The 21908-nt window shown below is 30.2% G+C and overlaps 1 protein-coding gene across 1 annotated transcript; it reads left to right on the plus strand.

Annotated features, from left to right (window-relative positions):
* The first annotated feature begins 9476 nt into the window (after positions 1-9476).
* Positions 9477-10856, plus strand: LOC129911767 (uncharacterized). The gene is made up of 2 exons (XM_055989681.1): positions 9477-9848; positions 9910-10856. The coding sequence occupies exons 1-2, from the start codon at positions 9825-9827 to the stop codon at positions 10672-10674; spliced, it is 789 nt and encodes a 262-aa protein (XP_055845656.1). The 5' UTR covers positions 9477-9824; the 3' UTR covers positions 10675-10856.
* The last annotated feature ends 11052 nt before the right edge of the window (positions 10857-21908 follow it).

The following is a 21908-nucleotide window of genomic DNA, read 5'->3' on the forward strand; positions in this document are numbered from 1 at the left end:
AAAAAAGTTGGTGTGCGATTTTGAAGAAATAATTAATTTACACATAAAAACTAAATTTCAAAATTTTTCATTGATCCGTTTTCAAAAAATTGATTTTTCAAAAAAAATTTTTGAAATATTTTTTAAAAAACCAAAAATGCGTTTTTTGAAAATTTTCTAAAATTTTAATATTATCTTTACTTACACACTTTTGTATACAAATTTTCATTTAAATCGGGTTAATTTTGTACGAGATATTCAGAAACGAAAAAAACCGTTCTATGACAGGTACCGTTAATAACGGTACAAAAAATATTTTTTTTATTTAAAAAGTTGGCCCTTATGTGTAGTACTACACACAAAAATTTTAATCAAAATCGTTAGAGCCGTTTTTGAAAAAAATTACCTTTTCTATTTCCGTTATATGGCAGGTACCGTTAGTTTTGGTCATAAAAAAAAAATTTCAATTTCCCCTCTAGGGAATCACCAAAAACTGCTATCTACCAAGTTTGAAGAAAATCACTTCACTCGTTTAGGCTGCAGCTCCAGATAGAGACAGACACACAGACAGACAGACAGACAGACAGACAGAATTGCCGGACCCACTTTTTTGGCATTCTCCATCATCGTAATGTCATGTAAAATTGTTATCTCGAGTTCGATTTTTTTTACGAATCCTAAACTTGCCCTATAGTACCTATATCGCAAGTAAAAAGATTTGGGCTTTCAAAACTTTATACAGGGCCGGTTTTAGGGAGGGGGGCAGCCTGGGCCGTCGCCCAGGGGCGCAAGAATTGAGGGGCGCCCCGAACTTTTACAAAAGTGTTTCCAATCGATGTTTTATTTATTTTTACTTTCACAAAGGCGCCCTAATTTTTTTCCTATTTTACTTTTTCAACGGCGCTCGTATTTTGTGTCCTATACTTTTTGAAGAATGAAGGCGCCTCCCAATTTTGGGTTAATTTGTTTTGCTTCCGGAAGGACAATGGTGTCCAAAATCTTCGTTCATCTTTGAAGAACAAGGCGCCCCAATATCTTTTGAAAGACTAAAGCAATCCTAACATTCCTCCAATCAATTTAATTTTTTCAAAGGCGCCCCTATATATAAATCACTAAATCATAGCTGGTAATGTGGAGATGGAGTGCGTTTCTTAATTTTTTCCGGATATGGAAAAGAAAAGACCGACGAGACAAAATAGTTTATGGAGAATATCCAAACTGTAATAATGAATAAAGAAACAGAAGGGAGATGGACAGAATCCCGAAATCCAGAAAGTCCCAAATCCAGAAAACCCTAAATCCCGAAAACCCAAAATCCCGAAAACCCAGAATCCCGAAAATCCAAAATCCCGAAAACTTAGAATCCCGAAATACCAAAATCCCGAAAATCCACAATCCAGAAAGGCCAAAAATTGACAGCTTCTCCATTTCTCATAAAAACTACGTTTTTGTGTGAGAATAAAAAAATTGGTCTGCTCGTTGTTCCCCCCTCTAGGGCACTCTGAGTCATGTCAATTAACTGTCAAAAAAATCTGAGTTTCTCGGGTTTTCATTTTACATCGAACACCTCAGAGCTTTAGTTTCGAATCCGTAACAAAAGTGTGAAAACAAAAAGTATTCACGACTTTTTGTATTAGGTAGGAAAGTATGAAACAATAAAAGTATTCAAGGAAAAAAGTATGCGCGACAAATGTTCGAAAAACAGAAAACTATTATTTTGACTGGGTTTTGATCTGGCAATAGTTACAAAGAGAAATGAGAATTGGCGAAAACAAAAAGAGCGATGGACGATTATGATTGGTCAAGAAGGAATAAATAGACGAATTTATTGTTAGATAGGGCTGGGGTCTCAGAAAAAAAGAGAGTATACAGAAATATTTATTCATAAGGGTAGGAGGTCTAAATTTAATTTTCAGTCTCGCAGCTGCGATGAGCGAGGCAAGGTTAAGAGTGCGCTCGATTATTTTTTTTATCCGTAACAAAAGTGTGAAAACAAAAAGTATTCTCGACTTTTAGTATTAGGTAGGAAAGTATGAACAGATAAAAGTATTCAAGGAAAAAAAGTATGCGCGACAAAAGTTCGAAAAATGGAAAATTATTATTTTTACTGGGTTTTGTAAGAGTGAGAATAAATAGACGAATTTATTGTTAGATAGGGCTGGGGTCTCAGAAAAAAAGAGAGTATATAGGTATTCATAAGGGTAGGAGGTCTTAATTTAATTTTCAGTCTCGCAGCTGCGATGAGCGAGGTAAATTTTGACCGAACCTTGCAATTTGGGTAGGACAAGATTTTTTTGTTTTGATGTGTAGAGTAGGTTAATGTGAGTATACAATGTTGTTTTCGGGGTTGAAAACCCCGTTTAAACTGTTTTTTGCTAATATCTTGCGAACCGTTCGTCCCACAAAAAAATGTTTAACATGGTTTTTGTAGATAATTTAGTTCTCTACAATTTTGATTAAGGTACTTTTTTCTGTAAAATTGGAAATAAGAAAGTTATACTTGAAAATAGATGTACATTTTCAAGAAAAAATACTTTGAAGGGCCACAACTTTTTTTCTACAACTTTTATTGAAAAAATACTTATGACAATTTTTAAAGATCATTTAATTTCCAACAATTTGATGTGCTCATTTTGTAGATTTCGTTTACATAAAGGTGCTGCAATGGTTCTACAAAAAAAGGTAAAAATTTATTTTCGTACTTTTATAAGATATATTTTATTTTTTTTTACTTTAATACGACTGATTTCAAAGGATTATGTAAGTTGGGTCGAAGCAAGAGCAAGAAGAAAATCGTATAGTATAGGGGATTTCAGGTCCTGGGGGACCAGGGCAATTTTTTAAAAAATGTTTTACTTTTGAAAAAAAAAATTATTTAAAACCAACGATTATTCTTTTGTTAACGATTATTCTATTTTTGATAAAACCTGTTTTATAAAATAGTTTATAAAAAAATTATTTTCAAAATCAAGACTTTGAAGAAAAATTACGAAATAAAATATTTCGAACTAATTTATTTCAATGCTGTTATGTGTTTTCAAACAAAAAAAACCGAATGCAAATGAGTCTTGTCATTTTCGAGAAAGAAAAAAAATCTATTAAGAAACTACTAAGAAACCTCATCATTTTTTGTTTTTATGTGACTGGATAAGGATATTCAAATGACAGAAATAATTTTCTTGAAACTTAAGGATCAGAAAACATGGTTTAAAATTCTTTTCATTATTATCAACTTCTTGCTTATCTACATATTTTGTATTGTTTTCATTTAAAAAAAACTGAGATTTCATTGCTCCAAAGTATTTATCTCAACTCATTTTTAGTGGAGGAAAAATAGTTAAAGTTGATGGATTTAAATATTGTGTTTCATTCGTACAGAATATCCTTTAAATAAGATATTTTTGTGAAATTAAAACTCAGATAAAGATTGACTTTAATGTGTGCACAAGACATTTTTTTTTATGATGGTTTTGATTAATTCAATGTTAATCGTTTGAACAAAATTAGTTCGAAATATTTTTTTTTCGTAATTTTTCTTCAAAGTCTTGATTTTGAAAATAATTTTTTCATAAACTATTTTATAAAACAGGTTTTATCAAAAATAGAATAATCGTTAACAAAAGAATAATCGTTGGTTTTAAATAATTTTTTTTTTCAAAAGTAAAACATTTTTTAAAAAATTGCCCTGGTCCCCCAGGACCTGAAATCCCCTATACTATACGATTTTCTTCTTGCTCTTGCTTCGACCCAACTTACATAATCCTTTGAAATCAGTCGTATTAAAGTAAAAAAAAATAAAATATATCTTATAAAAGTACGAAAATAAATTTTTACCTTTTTTTGTAGAACCATTGCAGCACCTTTATGTAAACGAAATCTACAAAATGAGCACATCAAATTGTTGGAAATTAAATGATCTTTAAAAATTGTCATAAGTATTTTTTCAATAAAAGTTGTAGAAAAAAAGTTGTGGCCCTTCAAAGTATTTTTTCTTGAAAATGTACATCTATTTTCAAGTATAACTTTCTTATTTCCAATTTTACAGAAAAAAGTACCTTAATCAAAATTGTAGAGAACTAAATTATCTACAAAAACCATGTTAAACATTTTTTTGTGGGACGAACGGTTCGCAAGATATTAGCAAAAAACAGTTTAAACGGGGTTTTCAACCCCGAAAACAACATTGTATACTCACATTAACCTACTCTACACATCAAAACAAAAAAATCTTGTCCTACCCAAATTGCAAGGTTCGGTCAAAATTTACCTCGCTCATCGCAGCTGCGAGACTGAAAATTAAATTAAGACCTCCTACCCTTATGAATACCTATATACTCTCTTTTTTTCTGAGACCCCAGCCCTATCTAACAATAAATTCGTCTATTTATTCTCACTCTTACAAAACCCAGTAAAAATAATAATTTTCCATTTTTCGAACTTTTGTCGCGCATACTTTTTTTCCTTGAATACTTTTATCTGTTCATACTTTCCTACCTAATACTAAAAGTCGAGAATACTTTTTGTTTTCACACTTTTGTTACGGATAAAAAAAATAATCGAGCGCACTCTTAACCTTGCCTCGCTCATCGCAGCTGCGAGACTGAAAATTAAATTTAGACCTCCTACCCTTATGAATAAATATTTCTGTATACTCTCTTTTTTTCTGAGACCCCAGCCCTATCTAACAATAAATTCGTCTATTTATTCCTTCTTGACCAATCATAATCGTCCATCGCTCTTTTTGTTTTCGCCAATTCTCATTTCTCTTTGTAACTATTGCCAGATCAAAACCCAGTCAAAATAATAGTTTTCTGTTTTTCGAACATTTGTCGCGCATACTTTTTTCCTTGAATACTTTTATTGTTTCATACTTTCCTACCTAATACAAAAAGTCGTGAATACTTTTTGTTTTCACACTTTTGACGGGTTCCCTTTAGTTTCATCAGCTGATTTCTGTTTTGACATTTTTTACTTTATTTAGTTTCTTATTTCATGAATTTCCTGAAAAATCTCATATTTACCACACAAATTTTGTATCCACAAACGACAAATCACTTTTCGCACACCAAACAATTTTTTTCTTAAACAGCTGATTTCATTTTGATAACTCTGAATTCTTCCGCTCTGAAAAAATACCCAGAGTTGTTCAGGAAGCGTACAGAGCGAACTAGAAACACAGAGGAAATAACTCTATTTGAACAAGGAGCTACAAAAAACGCTTGACAACGAATTCGTAGCGACCCAGATTGCCCTAGAGCTCACAACGTAAAAACCTAATACTTATAAAGGTATGTCTATTTCGATTGGCCGTCCGGAATCATTCAAAAGGCTGCTGCAAGTTTTTTATTCTCGTACTGAAAAAAAACAAAACGAAAATTTGATGTTTCACCAATACAGATACTAAATTTCAGAATTGGGAAAGTTTGAATCGCTTGATTCAAACTTTTTTATTGGATTTCAGAATGAGTGAATCATTGGAGTGATTCCAATCGAAAACGACATTAATGTAGGTACCTATTTCAAAAAGTTTTTGAAAAAATATTCAGTCTTCGATAATTGTCCAAGATCCCAGGGCCGCCAGACATTACTTATTTTCTCAAGAAAAAAATTTATGGAATTACGTAGTGCTAGGGCATACTATTAGTGTATGGATACTGGCTATCTTGTGCCGACGGCCATTTTACCGGTAACAGGTGCTAAAGGTACGAAAAAAACGTACTTACTTTTCTTATTTTCTCAAGGCTGATTTTTATATATGATACTCAGGGAACTAATTCAATAATTTTTGTAAGCTACCAGACCCATCGGATGGGCCTAACACCTTGCCAGACACGCATAATAGGAATCGGGAAAGTTAGATTTTATTATATGGGGGTCTGGGAAATAATTTATAAAATATTTTGACTTCAGGACTCGAAAGAGTATCAAGACACGCGTCGAAAACCACATTTTGCACAATCGCATCTAGAGTCATTTGGCCGCCATTTTGTTTTTTTAAATAAAAATTGCAATTTTTCACATAACTCACGTATTTTTGAATCTACAGAAAAAAAAATGTATTGCAAACCTGAAGGTAATTTAATTTACTACAATATATGTTAAATTACTTTTTTCGATTATACTTTCGGTTTAACAGTTAGGGGGGTTTTATTTTTAAACCATATTTTCGTCATATCTCTTTTATTTGAGCTTTTTTGAAAATTAATTTGAAGTAAAAGTTGTAGATCTTTTTATTACCTTCATTTATTACATTAACGGTTTTTCGATTTGACAGACCGTTTTTGATCTGTAGGAAAAAAACTTCAAAAAGGTTGCAATTTTTTAATATAGGAAAAAGGTTCTAGTACAGGGTAATTTGCATCAGATGTAACAAGAACTTAGGCGTGTAGGTTGCACTCAGACAAGAAAAAAATCTTATAACTAACACTGCCAGACCAATTCCGACAGCCATTTTTTTTCCAGACATCTTAAAGCTTTGAAAAAATTGTTTAACTTTACTTATTTTCTGAAGCTTCATTTCTATACATGATACTTAGGGAACTAATTCAATAAAATTATTCTGTTAGCTGCCAGACCATCGGATAGGCCTGACACCTTGCCAGACTTCAAATTAATTTTCAAAAAAGCTCAAATAAAAGAGATATGACGAAAATATGGTTTAAAAATAAAACCCCCCTAACTGTTAAACCGAAAGTATAATCGAAAAAAGTAATTTAACATATATTGTAGTAAATTAAATTACCTTCAGGTTTGCAATACATTTTTTTTTCTGTAGATTCAAAAATACGTGAGTTATGTGAAAAATTGCAATTTTTATTTAAAAAAACAAAATGGCGGCCAAATGACTCTAGATGCGATTGTGCAAAATGTGGTTTTCGACGCGTGTCTTGATACTCTTTCGAGTCCTGAAGTCAAAATATTTTATAAATTATTTCCCAGACCCCCATATAATAAAATCTAACTTTCCCGATTCCTATTATGCGTGTCTGGCAAGATTACAAAAATTATTGAATTAGTTCCCTGAGTATCATATATAAAAATCAGCCTTGAGAAAATAAGAAAAGTAAGTACGTTTTTTTCGTATCTTTAGCACCTGTTACCGGTAAAATGGCCGTCGGCACAAGATAGCCAGTATCCATACACTAATAGTATGTCCTAGCACTACGTAATTCCATAAATTTTTTTCTTGAGAAAATAAGTAATGTCTGGCGGCCCTGGGATCTTGTTCTATAAATAGGCATGATTTTTTTTTTTTAGTTAAGCTTATTACTTTAATAAACTGCACATTGTTACATAAATGCATTAAAAAGTATATGAGAAGTAAGACATAATCTGCTATTGCTTTTTTTCGTGATTTAAAAAAATTGTTTTAAAATGATTTTTTTTTTTTAGAGGCGCCACTTGCAATCTTGCCCTGGGGCGCCGGTAGTGCTTAAACCGGCACTGACCTTATAAATCATTTTTTGAATCCCACTAAGGGCCAATTTATTCACACTCCATTAAACTTAAAGTCTCCAATAAATACGGGAAATTTTAAAATTTGTAGGTATGTGATTTGACAGATTTTGCATTTCTTTTTCAGATATAATTATCTGTGTTCCTTTGCCCATAAGTATCCTATTGCTAAGTACTTCTGGTTGTATTCAACTCCATTTCATCTATAAAAAAATGTCTTTGAATGGATTCAGAACTCAGAAGTACTAAAAACTACTTTACTGAGCCTAAAAGAACACAGCCATTAATGAAAACAAAATTTTCGAATTTTCAATTACAGTTGACTCCCTCCAAGTCGAACTCCCTCTAAGAAATTTTTAATAATAACCCACCAAACTCCACCGCAACCTAAACCTAGATTTAGGGTGATTTACGCTAAATATTTTCTGGTTCACAAGATTTATCATACAAATTTGTATGGTAAATCTCATACAAGTCATGGAGAAAATAAATCTCATCTAAATCATCTTTAATTGCCTTTTTTGTTGTCGAAATGGAATAATTTGGTTTACTTGCAATTTTCTCGCTTTTTCAAGAAATATTGGAAACTTTTTGCATTAAATAAATTAAAGATGAAAGAATCAGTTTACATAGCAGACAATTCAAAATAAGCAGGATTGTTTGCATCCAAGTATTCAAATTCCAATTTGATTATATAAGAGCTGTCAAAATAAATATTCTTAACCCATGCCGGTGGGAACACCAGTTTAAATTCCATTATTGCTTTTTTGTAGAGCGTTCAATTTTATACAAGAAAATGATTAAATCTAGTCTTTTTGATGAACCATTAATAAGTTATGAAATTCCAAACTCAAAAACACAATCTTTCCCATGTACCTAAATCGTATGGGAAATAGAAATTTGCGATGCGGCGGTACTTAATGTTAATATTAAGGGCTGAAACTTTTACAGTATTTTTTTTTTCGTCATTTCCAACAATATTTTCGGTATTACTTTGAACAAAAAAAAATTTTTTTTTTAATCAGTCTAATAGGTATCATCCATCAATATAGATGCGATTGGTTTTGAAAACAGAGATCATTAAAAGAATATTGAATAAAGTCGTAAAAAAAAATAAACAAAATGTAACTTTTGATAGATGCACCAAAAAATTTTGAATTCTGCCTGATTTGCAACATAAATACATTTACATTTTTTCTTGGTCATTTAAATCGTAAGCCTGTTCCATATCGTTATGATTTGTTTTGGGTAATTGATTATTTTTGAAAGATATAGAAAAATGTGCGTGAAAAGAAGGAAATTATTTGGCAAACATCAAAAACTGGATATCAATTTTACCCTCGCAAAGCTCTCGGCTCATTGCCTTGCAATATTGTGAATCAGATATTATTCAAATAGTTTACTAACCCCGAAGAGTATTAATATCAACTTAAAACTGGGTGGAAATCCAAAAACGAATTTTTCATTTTGCTGACTATCTAGATAAATTCGAAACTGCTTTTTTGACGACCAAATTCTTCTACTAAAAAAATTTTGCTCTTCAAGAACTGCCTTTTGGGACTGTAAGGCCAAATTGACCAATTTTTCTGTTGAATTTATATAACACTTTTATTCTTTGTTGAAAAATTATAACAATCTCATTTTGTTTGAATTTTGAATTGAATAATAAACAAAATTTCCTACATTAACCTCTTTTATCCCAATTATTTGGGTCTGATTCACTAATCTACTGAATTAGTCATAATAAATGATCTTTCTCTTTCTCGGAAAACATCACATGGTCTGAAAATGTAGGTATATATATATCATGGTACAAAAGATATGAATGAGAATTTTAATTGCAATCATTATTTATGAATCGAACTAAATTTACAGCCTCGTAATAAAGTTTGCGTAGACAATTTTAACTGAATTCTTTTAACCTGATTGAAATAAAAACAAAAAACAATTACTACAGTTAATATTTAACTTTGAATTGCAAACATTTGACTACCCTCATCTATCAAAAAAATTATCACCCAATTAATGCAAATTATATAAAAAGTTATAGACATCAGACCCCTGTACCATTTCGAAGTTCTTCCCCTTTAAACAACAATGAAGTTCGGCACCAAGCCTATAGCAGTCGGTTTCCATTGATTAACATATTCCGGCGTGTGAGTAGATAGATACTCAATAGAGTTTTGCACATTGAAATTTGTTGGCTTGTATAAATGTGTATTGGCCGGACTGGCCATTAAAATCTTTAAATACCAAACCCTCGGCTAGAGAGTAATTCAGTTGTTGCTCAAACCCATTCCAAGCTATACACGTACCATCAGTTAGTTATTCCCATTTCCAATTTTAAACATCAGATACAATCAGAAACTGACAAATTGTTCTTCTTCACAATGATTTCCATTCAAGCTTTTTTGGTAAGTTGACAATGAACCAAGCGAATAGTTAAAAGTTTTTACTAATTTCTGGAAATTTTAGGTTTTCTTCATGATCTGCTCTTCATACGTTAAAAGCCTGCCATTTACCATTGATGTTCTAGAAAACAGGGATATAATATTCCCAAGGAGGAGTGATTTGGTCAAAAGAACAGCAAACAATGATGCTTCCGAGCTTAATCAGCACTCTGTTTCACTTGCCTCGTTTATAGAAAACATCGAAACAGGAATATTGCAAACGGCTTTGAGTGTTGATCCTTTGGCAACTGATGTTCATGCTGAAGTTCAAAACACTTCTACACCTCATCCACTTGAAAGGAGATCGACAAAGGAAGAATCAAGTCCAGCAGTGGAAAGTACTACTTCTTTGGTTCTCCTTCAAACTACAGAAAATGTCCCAGCTGTTGATTCGGTTCCATCACATGTTGTCATCGATCGTGTAAGTGTGTTCAAGGCACCTGAAGTTGGAGCTGGACTTTTTCCAACTTTTCTTGTCCAAGACACGAATGTGTCCCAAGAAGCCACTGAATTGAGTCCTGATGACGATGAAGATGGCGATGCAACAACACTTGCAAACAAATCAGACTCATCTGATGAATCTGAAGAGTCGACAGAATCCAATGAATCATCGAATGAATCCTCAGAAGAAAAGTCGAAAAAAGTGAAGACTTCTTCAACAACAGTTTCGCCATCGTCCTCATCAACAACACCACTCTCAGTTGAGGAGAAGAAAAATGTCGAAAAAGAACTTAAGGAAAAAGTAGGTGAAGTGGAGGCTGAACCAGTGATCTTTACAGCTCGAGTCTAAAAAGTTACTCATACTTTAATATAATGAAATCTTTACCAAAATACGTTCCAGTATTTAACGTTAGCTATAATTTTTTTTTCCTTGCTTTAAATGTATATGTGTAAGTTAGATTTAAAAACTCAAACAATTATAATGTGTACTTTTATTTAAATTATGTGATTTGTTTTGTACTATTATTTTCTATTTTTTAGTTCCAAATAAAAATAAAAAAAATTGAACAAAAGTAAATGAAAAAAAAAAAAAAAATCAAAATGGGCTCTCATGTATTAATCGAGATCGTTTAGAATAACTAATTTGAGTTCAATTAGCATACAAATTGTGAAAAAAAGTGTACGATAAAATAAAATCTGCTGCGTTCATTGCCATTGTCGTAATACGAATCACATGATAATTGACAAAATGGATTTGGTTACAATACACGAGCAGTGATCTTGAAGGGAAATTTCCCATGTTTATCTATGTTTTGATTATTTTTTAAAACTTGATTGAGGAAACACTAATTTGATTGAAATCAGTTTTTATGATAAGTTAAATTGTAAGGGAACACATCATTAATTAATTGCTAATCAAAATAAACTGTTGTTGTCAGGGTTTAGTATGTGTATACTGTATAATAACATTCTCCTGATGCGTTTTATACAGTATAAACAGATTTTCTATTATGTGTTTAAATGGATCTACAAAAAAAAAACTTGGTACCTACTCTCAAGGCAAAAAGCTAAAATTTTCTTATAATCTTTGTTTCGGGATTTTATTTCTTATCACAAAATTTTGTTAAAAAAATGGAGCCCGAAATAGCAATTAGGCAAGTGCCTAATAGAGTGCTGCTCCAAGGTCAGGGTAGAATCGCAATCAGATGACATCTTCGTCATTGGCCCATATCGCGTAGATCCTTAGCTCTTAGGTATCAATCGAGATATATTGGGCTGCAGATTATGAGCGGAATTCATAGTCGTTACTCGGGTTAAGATTTTTCTCAGCTCCAGTAAGTTGAGAAATATTTTAAGCAATCGCTCAAGGCAATTTAATATAGGGCTGTCACTTGAGTAAAGAAAAATCTTGTCTTGAGAAAAATTTTTTCTCAAACTCGAAAATTTGACTGATTTGAACTAACTGTCAATAAAAAAAACATATTTTTTTTTCATTGAGCACGTTCAGGAAATATTAGGGACTAGATATTTAGGAAACGTCATTTTCTGAAAGGAAATTTGAGTAAATTGACTAAATTAGTTTGGATGTGATGCTATTGTCAAATTTCAAAATTAATTTAATGTCGTTTTCGATTGGTTTCACTCAAGAATTCACTCATTCTGAAATCGAATGGAACAGATCAAGGCGCTTCCACTCAATTCTGTTTTTTTATTTTTGTCGTTTTCGATTGGTTTCACTCAAGGATTCACTCATTCTAAAATCGAATGGAACAGGTCAAATAGCTTCCACTCAATTCTATTTTTTTTTTGTGTTTGTGTGTTTTTCTTTTAAATTTCAAATGTCAAATATTTATATTAATTTATTTTTCTTTCAAATGAAATGTTTTAAATTTTTTAAAAATTGGTAATGTTGAAGAAATTAATAGGAAATTTGGTTTCCAAAATGTTTTAAGTAAGTTTGAAAATTAAATACAAAATTTATTTCGGAAAAAAATTAATTTATTTAAAAAAATAAAAAAAATATTGATTGAGTGATTAATTTGACTTTTAAATATTCATGTATTAGTGCTTCTCGAGTGAATTCCGATTTTAAATCGAGAAGAGAATTTCTCTTCTGAGAAGCGTTCTGCCTGTCATATTCGTGCGAATAAAACGCTTTCAGAAGGCTTCTGAATGATTCCGGACGCTTCCGGAGAGCCAATCGAAAACGACATAAGAATTTTACCGGTCGCATTGATAAGACACCAAATTTCACTTAACTGTAATGAATAAATTAAATTAATTATAACCGATAATGCACTTTTTAGTTGTTTTTCACACAAATAAATTCAATTTTGCTAAATTAATTCCTTAATTAAAAACAATCTGCTGTCATGTTGACAAAAAAACTTTCCTAAATTTTTAGGGAAAGTTTTGTTGCCTAACTTTCGGGTTGGGTGTAAGTTATCATGGCAGAAGATATCATGGGACAACAGCTTTCCAATAAAATTACCTAAATTGGAAGGATTTTTTTTTTACAGCTGACCAATTAGAGACCGAGAAATTACCTAAATTGGAAGGATTTTTTTTGACAGCTGACCAATTAGAGACCGAGACCTAACGTTTCTGAACCTGCCCATTCGCACTTGTTCATTTTGTCGAATTTGTCGCCCCACTCGTACAACTCAAACAAATATTCGCCATTCATTTAACTGACTGAGTTGGAGCAGATGCCAGTCAATTTGTAGAACTTTTTCTAGAGCCTCTTGTTGTTTGAGAATTTCATTCGCACCATGAATCAATCTAGTCTGAGTGAAGAGAGTCAGTGAACCTGGTGCGCCAAAATTTAAGGTTGCGAACGAAGCCATTTCCAATTTTCTTTAAAATTATTTTGACTTCAAGAAAGGCCCCACTTTTGAATTATTTTCCATTTGAATTACTCAAAATTCACTAAGTTCAATGCATAAAGAGTTTATTATTTTGGCAGTTGAACTAAAAAAATGTATGCTTTTTGGAATTTTAAAAATTATCTGGAAACAAAAAACACGGGGTTAGGCATGCCATTTCTGAATTTTCGCCAAGGGGCGCTGGAAGAACAAAAATTGTAATCAATGTGTATTTGAGTATAGTCAAAACAACGCCAATGTCATTTTTGTATCGAATTTTAAAGGTTTTATTCAATAAGTTAAAATGAGAGGTATTGTTTTTGAGTTTACACAGTTATTCTGTAAGTTATAAGATCTCAGATAGTGCAGCAAATATTCAAAAATATATGAAATAAGTCAATTTATAAGTTCAAGTGACCTCAACTCCAAAAATTTATAAAGCGTTTCGCCCAGGTACGTCAGTGAGCTCGCTCCACTTAAAATAAAAATAATTTTAATAATTTTTTATTATTTTTGTTATTTTTTTCTTCGTTAGTATGAAATAAGTGCTCAAATTCATTGACTGAACTAACAACTAAATAGTTTATAGAAGAGATAAGATCCTTTAAAACTATCATCGTTTTATAAACAGTCAAAGAGGGAGAAGTAAGGTGCACCTTGAAATAAAATATTTGTTAATTATTTAAATAGGCTAGTTCTAAATAATGATCTATGTACCTATACCTACCTACTAAAATAAAATTATATCCGAAATGTTGGAAACTTACCCATTTTTATCCTTAAGTTTAAGTCGACTCAAGTCAACTCATATGTACTTAACCCAGTCCACCCCTGCCGATTGATTAACACAAACAAACGGGGTTATTATGATACTTCAATAATTGTTAAAGCTTAGTGCAAGCGCTTAAAATTGCAGAGTGTTTCCGAGAACAGTCACAAGGTGCACATTAGTATTGAATCACTGCAATTTTAATTGAGAAAAAAAGGAAATGCAAACAATATTCGATTTTTTATACTGCTAGAGTGAAAAGTAAATAAAAATAAATGTTCATCTTGATTCTAAAATAAAGTTAAGTACGTGCAATTATAGCTTCTGGAAAATAGTAAAGAGCGTAAGGCCCGGTGCACACGTGTATCCTTTTAACCCTGCTGAACTTGCGTTAGTTTTCACAATTATTAATCAGAGTAGTGCACACATAAGTTCGACTACGCTGTGAGCAACGGACCTAAGTAGCCCATGTCTATTCCTTATTTTTCGGCTAGAATAAATTATTTCAGGCCTACTAAAACAACAATACATATTTTATGTCTATCCGATTATAATCTGATGAGTGTTTACGTACAGAAATTGCCATTGCCAGACATATCAATAGATAAAGCCAAATTGAAAGAAATTATGCTTCAAAAACAATTTGATGATACTAAAAAATATTTGTTCAATAGTGTGAAAAAATTACATTATAAATATATGAATAAAAGATTTTAAATACAAAAAATAATAACTATGCCCAAATGCCCATACCATTAATAAAAATAAAGGCATAGACAAAGAATAACAACAGTGATAAGCAATATTATTTGCTAGTGCGAAATTTGTCCTTGTGCCGTTTAAAGAATTTCAACATCATTTTTAAAAAGTTGCTAAAATATGCTAATTTGGCAAATATTTTCTTTTAAAAATAAAACAGTATAATGTAAAGATCAAACAAATTCTAAGACAAATATAATTGGATGCTCAAACAATTATGTACTTTTATTAGGTAGGGTAGGATGGTATAAGAGTGCGCGGTTGATAAGAGTGCGCAAGGCCATTTTCTACGGTTTGAAAGGGAATATAAGACTGAATGCACTTATTTTGGAAAGATCTAAATGAGTTTGATCTGCTGTCAAAATTTCATGTAAATGTGTTTGTAAACAGAGGTGCTAGTTAAGTTTAAGTTTTTTAGCACTTTTTTTTCCAATTTTTCTTGCCAAACAAATTAAATTTTCCGCTTATCAACAAAAAATAACAATAAACAAAGTATGGGAAATTAAAAAGTCGACAAAAAGAAACATTTGGATAACACGTAAGACTGGTCATAAAGTGCATTGTGAAATATATATATATTCTTCGATTACATGTCTGAGCGTGTAAGAGTGCGCACCATGATGATGTATAAGAGTGCGCGGGTTATAATTACAGTAAATGCTATCCAAGGCTTCAAAATAACTGGTATTTGTCCATATACCAGCAAACAGCAGCTAGAAAAAGCAATTCCAACCAAAAAGAAACCAAATAAAAGTTTTACAAAAAACAAGCGAATGAGAGTAACTAGGAAATATTGAAATTTTCTCGGAACCATTAATCGAAGACTGAATTGATTGTTTCTCATGCAAGGAGTGATGGGTTGAAAAATACTCTGTTTATTTAAAGATAGGCAATTTTATTTGCGACTTTTGTGCGAACTTACACCTGTGCGCAGCTGCGCACTCTTACAAACTAAGCCGCGCACTCTTACACAATAGGATGTATAAGAGTGCGCAAATTTCCCAATGTGGTATTTTGTTTATAACTTTTGAATTAATACATTTTTGTTACCAGTTTTAAGTTTTTTTCGTTGCTTTGATTATAAACTAAAAACTATATATAAAAAAAGTAGTTAAATTCTGTTTGTTATTGTTTTATTTGGCATTTTGTCTAAAATGCGCACTCTTATACGACCTTACCCTACTATTTTACTTTTATAGAGGAGAATTGGGTAACTTGAAATTTCCAAATGAAATAGAAATCTAAAATAAGTTCTGAAATTGAAAAAAAAACCTCAATTGAATGTATGTGCTATATCATACAAATTATTAAAAAAAAACTGTCAACAATTTTTGGGGAAGAGTTTATCGACATTTTCCTTTCAAACGTTTCCTATTATAGTAATATTAGAAATTTCATCTGCGAAGAGCCCACCTTTCTCATCGAATTGGAATCCTTAAGAAAAAATACGTAATGTGATTAAATTTAACTATTATGAATTTATTCAATTTTATCAAGTAACCAAAAGTACCCACTCTCTCGTATATTGTTTATTATTTTATCTGTTGGTACTTTTCCACTGAATTAATTAACTTATATCTTAGATATGATGAAGTTACTGTATATTATATTTCCTAGAAAAGAATACCGAGATTTGTTTAGACTTTCAAATTTTGTCCAAGATTTGAAGATTTGCATAATTATGACAAAAAAAAAAATTGAGAGATAAAACAAAAAATAATCTTATTATCAGTGGCTTGTAGAATATCCTGTTAAATTCTTTAGTCCATCAATATAATTTCATTAGCTTTCATTAGCATTGATCAGATTAATTTTTCAATTTAACGTTTAAAAAATGCAAGTACAAACAAAAGAAATCATGTTAAGCAAATTTTGAAAATTATTAGAGTATTCACACAAAAAAGTTGCACTCCAGCAAAGTTATGTATCAATTTCAATATACTTTTTTTCTCACGTTAACTTAAACCCAAGTTTATTGCTAGGAATGTTTGAAACAAAACTAACTCCTTGCCTGTATTTATGATATGTATTTACAAAACAGGCAACAATTTTACTTGAATTAGTTAGCTTCAATGAAAATGTCTTCCAAATTTTTTGGAAGAATATAAACACATGTAATGGTAGTGAGTTAGACTTCATTCCACTTACTTAAATGTAGATATTAATACCTCTTAACAAATTTCGAAGAAAATTTGTTAACTCATTCTTTGATTCTTTGAGTAAGTAAAAAATTAATTTTTAACCAAGTATTTATCTCCTTGAAAATTACTGTGCTATAATTAATACTGGGGTCGAATTACGGCACACGATTACGATCATACGTTAACGTTTTGACTATTTCTGTCTCTATTTAATTATTAGAAAACGATAGGGACACATAGCAACCATTCGTTAACGAAAGTATGCCGTAATTCGACCCCTGGTTTTAATTGAGATATTGAACCTGACCTTTGATATGAAACAAAAACTTAATCAACAGTGTAAATATTCATAGTTAAAAAAATAAAAAATAATTCAAATTAAATAATATAATAAAAAGTACGTATACGCCCGAGTGTACCAATTCCTTTTAAACTATTAAATTCGTTAATTTGAAGAAAACGGTGGACGTAGAGGCAATTCATGGATGTGATTATGGAGTACACATTGCAATATTGATTTTTTAGTTTAGTTCTGTTTTTCTGTCATAAAATTATAGAAATTGAAGTCACTTAGGCGAAAAATTTAGTTTGACTTTATTAATATATATATGAAATTGCATTCTTATTGGACTAGCTCTCGAAAATGAACAATTTATTGGACCCACATTGTAATATTTTACAAGTGAATGAGTAAAAAAAATCAATTTAACACAAATTTCATTTACCCTATACGGCTTGAGCTGGAGTACTTTTATTTGCTGAGGAAAAAAAATCTGATTTTATTCCAGATGACTCTGGTTTCTGTGTGAACTTACGAAATGCTATTGCATTTGAATCATCTTGCACGAGCCAAGCTAAGAAATTAAAAAAAAAATCAAAAATAATAATGACGGCTAAATAATGATTTTTATTTACAAAAAGGTGTTAGAATTTAATAACACGCGCGTTGCTTATTCATTATTCTTCGAATGTTTGCAATAAACTAAAACAAGAACCATATACACTCAGAGAATAAAATTGTTATTTTGTAACTACACTTAGGAGCAAAAAAACGGAATCAAATAAATTATTTATATTAAAAACAAAAATTGCAAGGGATAAAATAATGTTTCTTCAAGTCTCATGGTCTCATTTAAAAGCTTGAATTTTTTACTTTGAATTGTTGGTAAAAACATAAAAATGCATACGATAGTATCATCGCTATCTGTCAATAAACTGCACTTCTTTTTTTTATAAATGTTAAATTTTCTTGATACTCGCTGCTTCAATTTGAGTCTTTTTTTCCTAACGTTACTATTGACGTTGTCTGTCAATAAATTGCACTTCATTTCTTTTTAAATGTTTAATTTTACAGATACTCTCTGTTTCAGTTTTAGTCTTTTTTTCCTTACATACTTCATTTATGTTGATTGGATCTTTATAAAGTGAACGGGTTTTTAAGTTCCTAGCATTAATTTAAAGCTGTTGTTTCAAGCTTTTTAATGGTGCAATTGACATTCATGTATGTCAATTACATCCTGACCAATTATCGGTTTTACAGAACGCAAATTTTGATTCCATTTTTTTGCTCCTAAGTGTATTTGCAAATGACTATTTCTCAACAGCAAATAGTTACAAAATAGTTAAAAACGACTATTATAATAGTCACATGTCACACCAAAATAGTAAAAAACACGTTTATGCTTACATATAGTTAGAAACAACTATTATAATAGTCACATGAAATAGCAAAAAAGTTAAAAGTTACTATGGTATATAGTTACAAATAACTATTTTTTAGAAGCAAATGTGCCAGTGCGAGTACAAGTTTGAAGTCGTGCGGAGCAAAAATGGAGATATATTTTTTCAAAGTGTTGCTCTCGAATAATTATAAGAAATTGTATTTTATTAAAACTTCTATTTTTTAACTAATGTGTAGCGAAATTATGAAAGTTATAAAAAAAATATTTTGATTTATTAATTGTTTGTTATTATTAACCAATGTTCAAGTTAAAAATATTTCAAAGTAGGAATTTTTGGAAGATTTTACAAGAACAGCATAATAGAAAACCGTAAGTATTTTAAGCATCTAATTCTGACAGCCCTATCAGAATTTTTCGTTAGAACTATTACTTCTGGGACACCCTCTATAAATAACGACTTGAAATAAGAAAAAAAAAACTATAAAATAACTATTTTTTTCATTTTTAGTCGTTTTTTATGTATGTATATAATTTTTCCTCCCGCCTAAAAGGAGGGAGGTGAACCACCCCCTCCCAATGTAAAAAAAAGCTTTGTATAGTCCCTCCATCTGACTATTTAAATAGACACAAATAACTATTTTAATATTAACTATTTAATAATTAATTTAGAAAATACTTCGATTGACTATTAAAATATGTATGTAGTTAAAAAATAGTTATAATTATATGACTATTTTTTCTCTGAGTACCTACATACATATATGTATTTAGGTTCAACAAAAAAAAAAACATAATTTTATAGATAGTTAACAACATCTTTCACTAGTAAAATATTTCAGTCAATTAGTAGTCAAATAAAGAAGATCTGAAAAATAATATGACGTCAGCTAAGCGTGGTTGCCTAGGAGTTAGTTGTGGCTTGTGGGTATAAATCTCAATTTGTGTAATACATGTCTTTGGTCTTATGGGGCGTCCCACTATGGGACCAAACGATGTAAATCATCTCAAAATTCCATAACTTTTTTGTTTCTCAATATTTTTTTTTTTTAAATTTGGCACAAATATACTACAATGTATATAAGGGTGGACCAAAAAAAATTATTTTTCATTATTTTGATTTGCTCTACCGATAACTTGTTTTCTCGACACAAAATAATGCTACCCTAATTTTTTCAGAATTTTTCGATGATGTTTAGGGGTTGCGCGCACCCCTTTATTAAAAAAAATAAGCTCTTTTAGTTTTTAATTTTTTTAAAGCTTAAATAATTTTTTTATCGAAAAGCTGTTTGAGTAAAAAGTATTGAGTATCAATAGATCTACTTACCTCAATTTTTCTCTTTTCAAAAAAAAATATTTTTGACTGATTCCCAGGCGTTAGAAGTCGAAATTACTGATAAATGCTGGGAAAAAAGCCTTTAAACTATGTTTTACTGTTTTTTATAACGGTTAAAATTATTTTTATCGTATTCCTCATTAAATTTACTATAAAAACCGTGCTTTTATATTGCTCAATTCTTCTTAGATTGATAAAAGAAAAATAATTTTTAAAAAAGATCGTACCAAAACAAGTGAAGGAAAAATGGGGGAGGGTACTATATCTTGGGCGCCGAGATTTGATAACAGTATTTTGTAGAGGAGTTAAATACGATCCTTTTTCATTATGGGAGGGGTGGTCTATCTGGCTCCGTTTAGGCGGGAATGGCAATTTTCTAAAAAATATCTTTAAATAATAAAAAAAATATTAAAATACAATGGCAACACTTACAGTTATGAATTATAGCTTTTTCAAAAGCCAGAACTGTACACGTTATTCTAATTTTGAATTAAAGTTATTTCAATCAATTGTTTTTGAAATAATCGATTAAAAAGTAAAAAATTGGGAAAAAAAGTTTAAAAAACACATTCAATACTGTTTTTGTCAAGATTGTGGATTACAATACAAAAAATGGCTGATAAAATAAAGTATCACAATTGATTCCTTATTAAATACTGAAGTCCATATGTTTTAATGCTTTCTAGTTTTTGAGAAAATTGAAAAATAAAAAATTTCTTTTTTTTTCGAAATTCGAATCAAAATTATTGTGTATTTTATAAAACTCAAATAGTAGAGTAACTAAAGCAAATTATTAGGGAACCCGGCCGAACAGCTCTGATTTTGACGATTTTTTTTTTCAAACGTAGGTAATTAAAAATACTTTAAAGTCTATAGATTAAAAATTGTCGGTGTTGCCGTATTGTTTTTTTTTTAATTAAAATTAATTTTTTTTAACAAAACCATTTTTTTGCTTAAATTTCATAAAACAAATGATAGCAAAAGATTCTCTAGGTAATTTAAGGAAAATATATAAAAGGCAGTAAGGGACAATCTTCCATCGTTTAAGCGATAAATGCAATTTTCTAACATTCTGACCTCAAACACAAAAAAAATATTTTGAAAACAACGGCAACACCTACAATATTTTAAAATACATTTTTAAAAAGCCAGAAGCTCATTCTTATCTCTTAAATTTAAATCCACTAAATTTAATCAAGACTTTTTGAAAAAATGGTCCTCAAACTCAGAATTAAAAAAAAAAAAAATGTTATTAGAAAAATTTAAAATGACTTTTTTCCAAACTTTTTCTAATAAAATATGAATTTATTTTTAAAAAAATTTTGGCCATAAATATTATCAGTTGAATTTCGAAGCAAAAAAGGTAAAATATATCACACTTTAAAAAAAAAATGAAAAATTACTTCATTTCAATGGTTTTTTCTTATTAAAACTGAATTTTTGCATTGAAATAATTAATTTTCTCAAGGACTGTGGTAAATAGGAACTTTAAATTTTTGCTATTTAACTTTCAACAGTAAGGGTTATTAAATGAATAAAAAAAAATTTTATGTTTAGATGTTGAACTTAAAAAAAAACAATAAGTTACATTTTTTTTCAAAACTTGTATTAAAAAAAGTTCTTCGAAAATAAAATACTTTTTAATTTTTTTCATAAACCGTTATACATATTGACATTTCCTTTTATAATTTGAAATCATAATAAATGCGGCCAACAAAATTTGAAAATAAATGCATTTTATATTACGACCAAGTTTAAAAAAACGACATGTTAAAATTTTTTCAATAATTTTTTTTTTTTCAAAAATCTGAGTTCAATTACCATTCTTCCAAAGCCGTTCATTCAATTAACTTAATTTTAATTTTACATGTATGACTAAGCTTCTAGCTTTTAAAAAATGTATATTTGAATATTGTAGGTGTTGCCGTTGTGTTCAAATATTTTTTTTTGTATTTGAAGTCAATTAATAAGAAAATTGCATCTATCGCTTGAACGATGGAAGATTGTCCCTCACTCCCATATATTTTTTTTCCTT

This window comes from Episyrphus balteatus, chromosome 2 (assembly GCF_945859705.1).
Source record: "Episyrphus balteatus chromosome 2, idEpiBalt1.1, whole genome shotgun sequence".
Taxonomy (NCBI): domain Eukaryota; kingdom Metazoa; phylum Arthropoda; class Insecta; order Diptera; family Syrphidae; genus Episyrphus; species Episyrphus balteatus.

What these genes read in the sequence shown, in the direction of transcription:
- LOC129911767 (XM_055989681.1), top strand. Translation starts at nt 9,825, where the DNA reads ATGATTTCCATTCAAGCTTTTTTG. An exon ending in TTTCCATTCAAGCTTTTTTG is followed by an intron (nt 9,849 to 9,909) that starts GTAAGTTGACAA and finishes TGGAAATTTTAG; the next exon opens with GTTTTCTTCATGATCTGCTC.